The 5,996-nt window shown below is 37.5% G+C and overlaps 1 protein-coding gene across 1 annotated transcript; it reads right to left on the bottom strand.

Annotated features, from left to right (window-relative positions):
* Positions 1–3,061: 3,061 nt before the first annotated feature.
* LOC119083672 (catalase-like) lies at positions 3,062–5,427 on the bottom strand. Its single transcript, XM_037193456.1, has 6 exons — positions 5,327–5,427; positions 4,880–5,085; positions 3,990–4,823; positions 3,746–3,936; positions 3,417–3,651; positions 3,062–3,300 (listed from the first exon to the last, which is right to left on the bottom strand). Exons 2-6 carry the CDS (start codon positions 5,009–5,011, stop codon positions 3,130–3,132), a joined length of 1,563 nt encoding a protein of 520 aa, XP_037049351.1. The 5' UTR covers positions 5,012–5,085; positions 5,327–5,427; the 3' UTR covers positions 3,062–3,129.
* Positions 5,428–5,996: the final 569 nt, after the last annotated feature.

Raw genomic sequence — 5,996 nt, 5'->3', positions numbered from 1 at the left:
TTTCGTTTATTTACTACTACTGTTAGAATAGAAGGATAACCAAAACCCTTATTCGTTAGAATAGATCCACTCACTCAACGTACTCCAAGAACAGGCAAAAGAACAGAATTTAAATAAGGGGTCTCCACGACCCAGTAGTATAAAATTCAGTGTTTTATGTTGATATAAGCCACTGTGTTTGGATGTTCCATACAAAATTAGAGCCAAATGACAGTTAATGACAGTCTGCTCTATTGCCTGTTCTTGGAGTGCGTTGACTCACTGCGTAAATTACAAAGTTATGATCTAAGCGCCCAATTACACTGACAAGACAGTTACCACGGTGTCGTTGAATTGACTGTATTTGCTACAAAGAACCAAACGTACTTCACTTTTATATCCGCTCCACGTTTTAATGGAAGGTTTGTTATCAAACTTCATTTTTTAGCAAAGCAAAAATTCCGAATTGACTGATCAATTCTACAGTAGACTCGTGCGAATGTTACAGAAACAAACGTTATTCAATAACACATGGGTAAATATGAGTAAATGCGACAAGTTGAGAACAAACTGGTTCAAGAAGGATAAGTGTCACAGGAGAGTAAAATGAACCAGGCATGAGCGGTTCATTTTTGAAACGTCAAATAGGGGACCTTTTAAATTGTGTGAAAATGAACTCCAATGAACACAGACATAAATTGAATGAATTTTACTTCGTAAAAAATAGGGCAGCTAGATAATTCAGAGCCCCAGTACAAATTCTGTGAAAATTCAACTTGAAAACAAAATAATTTCAATTTTTTTAATTTTCTTAAGTAGAAACCGTCATATAAATTTTCATAAACGTAGACGGCGCCACAGAGAAATATTGGTGTCACCGCCTTCGTGATCAACTCAGCGGTGTCTTAACATGTTCTTTCAGAACCTTGGACTTTTCAACTTTTTATTGCATTGTTGACGTCAACACTGGCAATACTCTGTATTACAGACGAGGCTAGTAATATTATGCGAATATTATATTGATTGCGGAACGTGAATTCATTAATAGCCGGTAGCTTTTCAACTCAATTCTTACGCATTTGAAAATGTCATTCGCTTGTTTCAAACGGTATATAATTGTGTTGATAAGGCATTCGAATGTTTACTTTGTCTGACTTTAACCATTGTTGCAGCAAACATGCTCAGGTGAAGGTGTTATGTATGGCTAAATGTTTGCATTGTCATGTTAAGCGCCTTAAACCTAGTTTATACCTTGCAGTACGTTTAAAAATGTTTAGGTCCGAGGGGATTACTTGCAAAAAGTAATTCTTCAGGGATTAGATTTTTAATCTCCGCTAAAAATTGAAAAAAAATGTAATTCTTTGAAGCATTAAAAATTGGTTTACAGTCTTTAACATTTCAAATGTCTCACTGTCATTTTTTTTCAAAGAATGTCATTGTGAATTCGCAATGACACAATGAAATTCTCAGAAAAGTTTGACAATGAGACATTTGAAATGTTAAAGACTGTAATTGAATTAATGGAGGCATCGCAAAGACAGTTGAGAGATGTAAAGACAATTGCAAAGAAAGCCAATTTTTGAAGTTAATTTAGGTTTATGCAAGGTGGTGTGATTCAAACCATTTTCCATTTGTGAAATTAACGCCATTGACATAGCAACATGTAGACTGGGATTTACGTTGAACAATTAGAGCGTTTGCATTCTCTTCTCTATTGCTTCAAGAAAAAGGATGAACAAAAATAAAGTGGGAACTTGAATGCAGTTGCTTTTAATGTTAACAACTTAAAGCTAAACACTCTAAAGGGCGTCTTGGCCTTTCACCATTCGTATTTATTCTGTCCTGATTTTTCATCTCAAACAATTTTCATCAGAAAACTTTCATTTGACATTCCAATAGTTAGATCACAAAAATGGCTATCGCCGCGAGGGGTGACGCACTTCCATTTAATCCATTTAATCCATTTAATCCAAAAACAAATTTTTAGTTTTACCGAAATAATTAGGCTACCGACCTGAAAAATTTGTAAAGTAATTGCGAAAAATAGATTTGCACGATCCCCAGCTCGTTTAAGAACTCGTGAGGTATAGGAATTTTTTTTTTTTGTGAAAAATGATATTAAATTTATTTAATCCATTTAATCCATTTAATCCACTTTACACCAAAAACTCCTAAAAGTGGATTTTTTCGCTTTTTAACATTGTAGTATGAGTTGTAGTACGTGGTTCGATCAAAATCAACAATTTTTAAGACTTTTACAGTATTTGGTAAAATGAACTTTTTTCCTATTTAATCCATTTAATCCAATTTTTATTCCATTTAATCCATTAAATCCATTTAATCCATTTAATCCATTTAATCCATTTAATCTAGAAGTGAGTTACCCCTCGTATCGCCGTGACCTCCTCATATACAACCTTGAGTAGGATGAGCAACTAAAGCATTATTTACAAAAGAGCAACAACATTCTACATTCAACTAGGGATGGGAGGCGTTCAAAATTATCGATAATATCAATCGAAAGAAATTATCGATAATCGATTAATCATATCGTTATCGATAATTTAATAATTATCGATAATTATCAAAATATCGAAATTCAATAATTATCAAAATATCGATATTTTGATATTTATCTGAAAATTTATGATAATATACCGATATATCGGAATATATCGATAAATATCGGATTTTCGGACCGAAATATCGATATATCGAATTATCGATATGTTGATAATTATCAAAATATCAATAATTATCGATTATCGATATTTTTTTGATAGTTTTCGATAAAAAAAGTCGATAATTATCGATTATCGATAATTGATAATTATCGATAATCATTTTCATTATCGCCCATGCCTACATTCAACGCCTTTCGTTATCACACATCGTATAAGATCCAAATGGTGCATGTTTTTTGGTGACGGTTTCTCCACTTGTCAGCAGTTTTCCCATAGCTGAATATGGCGCTTTTGTAGTTTTCAGTATAAATCAGTACTGCGTGGCATGCTCTATTGATGTCAAAATGAGGGTGGAAAATGAATTTTAAAAAAAGAACTGAAAAGACAGCCGCGTAAAAAGAATTTATTTATTTTTGGCGCAATTCTAATTTGAAGCTTATGGTCCAACTGCATCAGTATGATAAAGTTACTTGTTCAACATTTTCTGAATTCTCTGTTCCAGATCTGGGCTGACAGCCTTAAAATTTCGCAGTGCCCGCTCCCTGATGAAAGGGAACACACTTTTAAGGTCATTCGCCAAATTTTCGGCCAAGTGAGCCTTATCCGTCTCGGCAAAACTTTCGTACAACTTTGTAGCCTATAATCAATATAATCAAACAATGGGAATCAAATTATACGGAAGAGATGGTCGAATGTAGCACTCTGCTGCAAAGAAATGGTCTCCTAACATTTCCTAAAATCGCCTTTGCCTACCTGGAAAAAGTTATCATTCGGCTGTTCGTATCTGTCAACCAAAACCGGACCCATGCTCAGTCGATAGTCGCTGTCTTTGTATCGTGGTATTGCCGATGCTTTCATGAAGGAGTTTGGATTGTAATTGGGCATACCACCGCTGTTCTCATAGACCATGAAGCCATCTCTGTAGCTGTTGGCAATGACCTTATTTACCGGTCGGTTGACAGGCAGTTGATTAAAGTTGATGCCCAACCTAGGAGGTGAAAATTTATCGATTAATCGTCAAAGATCGCACCGACTGTCCCTAACGCTAACAGAATTAACTCAAGAGGAATGCCAACGATTACCTATAATATTGACTATCCAAATAGGAGAATAGTCTCGAATGGAGCAACTTGTCTGGCGATGGTTCGATACCGGGTGGCATGTTAGCCGGATCAAATGCGGATTGCTCAACTTCGGCAAAATAGTTGTCCTGGTTTCTGTTCAGTGTCAATTTTCCTACTTTATGCTCGGGTATTTCGTCACTGAACCACGTCTATAATGTGTAATGTATTGAGCTTGTGTCTCTCGATATTTCACTAATCAAACCTTCGTGGCATCGAATGGATCGTAATGCAAGCCTTTAACTTGCTTTGGAGTTAAAATTTGAACCGTTAGCGTCCATGTTGGGTACTTGCCTTGAGCTATGGCTTCGTACAGGTCTTGTATGTAATAATCCGAATTTTGTGCGGTTTTTTTGAGTGCTTCCTGCATCGTCAGGTTCTTTATTCCCTGATCGGTTTTCCAATTGAATCGAGCGAAAAAATGATCTCCTTCGTCGTTCACCAGTCTAAAAGTGTTGACACCAAAACCGTCCATGTGACGGTATGATTTGGGGGTGCCAAGGTCGCTGTATATATGAAGCAGAAGGAGTGTAGTCTCATTACGAAGTGATTGGAAGTCCCAGAGCATATTCAGGTCAAGTAAATGGGTTCGTGGATTCTTCAACGACGCATGTATGACCGACGTGAAGAGTCTTCCATCTCGAACTAAAAAGACCGGCAAATTATTCCCGACCAGGTCCCAAATGCCTTCATCGGTTTTAACTTTCACTGCGAATCCACGAAGATTAGAGATAGTGTCCGGTGTTCCCGGTTCACTAGTCGCTTGAGAAAACCGTACAAACACCGGATGGGATGATCCGTTTCGAAATACCACGGCTTTCGAATACTTTTCCAGAAAGTTAGAGCAAATTGACAATTGACCATGGGCACCGGCACCCTTAGCATGAACGACACGTGCGGGTATTCGCTCTCGGTTGAATTGAGCTGTCTCTTTGAGAAGAAGAGCATCTTCCAGGAGTACAGGTCCCCGTTTTCCGACCGTCTTTGAATTGGAAATGTCACCAATGGGCTGACCCTGTACAGTCGTCAGCGCATCGCCCTAAGATCGTAAGAATTAGTCACCTGCCTTTCTACGTAAAATTCTGAAAATTTAACATTTTTCGTGTGGTCTTGAGTAGTTTTGAAGCACATCAACTGTTCAGCAACTGACGTACAGTAGCCATTTTCGTCACACTGGCTCAGGGTAAAGTACGCCACGAAGATCGAGCACAGCAATAATTTTGACATTTTTGAATTTCAACTCTTATTCCAATGAGTATGTGTACGGCGCATCAGTCGGATGCGATAGTAAAGGAACACTTCTGTAACATTGACAAGTTTTTCTATGTGTGAAAACAGTTGTGGCAGTGTTTAGGAAAGACTTAAAGAGTTAAAGATGGAATAAGGTTCAGTGCGAGCGCACAACAGACCCATTAGAGGAGTCTATGCGAGGGCACTGTCCCACGTTTTGATATGTTTCTCAATCTCCACAGAATCACGGAGTGGTCACTGTTTAATGCAAGTAGTCCAATATTTCACACAACAACTGGAAGGATAATCTACCTTTAGCCCGTATGGGGCTTTATGGGATAACTTCACCTCCTACTTCAGTGATCACAAAAAGTTTTTTTTTATTCTACGGATCGGAGAAATGACTTGGTGACTTTGTGTGGTTCAATTTACTGTATTTACAGCGAGATACCGAACCTACTTCACCTTTATATTCTCTCACTTCCACATTTTTATGGCTGGTTTATTATCAAATTTCATTTTTTATAGTGGCAAACTGACCGATCAATTCTAAATAAGACTCGAGCGAATACTTAGATATGCCAACAAAAAAAAAACGGTTTTCAATAACACCTTTTGTGATGGTTCAAATCCGTTGTGGGCAGAGAAATGATAAGTTGGTACGCCTGTGACATTTAGGGGAGATTAGAAGGAGCATGTCGAAAAAATTGGCACCTCTATTGAGAGATGTAATTCTCTCCCACACGCGTCCCAACTTATCATTTCTCTGGTTGGGGGACACAAGAATAACACCGATCTAACTTCACTCTGTCCCAATAGAAAGAAACTTTTTCATTTTACCTTTATTGCAAGCACCGTTGACGACAACTCCAGTCATACTCTGTGCGACAGACGAGTCTTGTAAAATTATGCGAACATATTGATTGCGGAACGTGAATTCATGAATAAGCGCGTAGCTTTTCAATGCAATTCTCACGCATTT

The sequence above is a fragment of the Bradysia coprophila genome, unplaced genomic scaffold, assembly GCF_014529535.1.
Source record: "Bradysia coprophila strain Holo2 unplaced genomic scaffold, BU_Bcop_v1 contig_70, whole genome shotgun sequence".
NCBI lineage: Eukaryota > Metazoa > Arthropoda > Insecta > Diptera > Sciaridae > Bradysia > Bradysia coprophila.
Note: the sequence above shows the minus strand (reverse complement) of the source record. Positions and strands in the feature narration are given on the sequence as shown.

What these genes read in the sequence shown, in the direction of transcription:
- LOC119083672 (XM_037193456.1), bottom strand. Translation starts at nt 5,011, where the DNA reads ATGTCAAAATTATTGCTGTGCTCGATCTTCGTGGCGTACTTTACCCTG. An exon ending in ATCCATTCGATGCCACGAAG is followed by an intron (nt 3,937 to 3,989) that starts GTTTGATTAGTG and finishes TACACATTATAG; the next exon opens with ACGTGGTTCAGTGACGAAAT. An exon ending in TTGGATAGTCAATATTATAG is followed by an intron (nt 3,652 to 3,745) that starts GTAATCGTTGGC and finishes TTCACCTCCTAG; the next exon opens with GTTGGGCATCAACTTTAATC.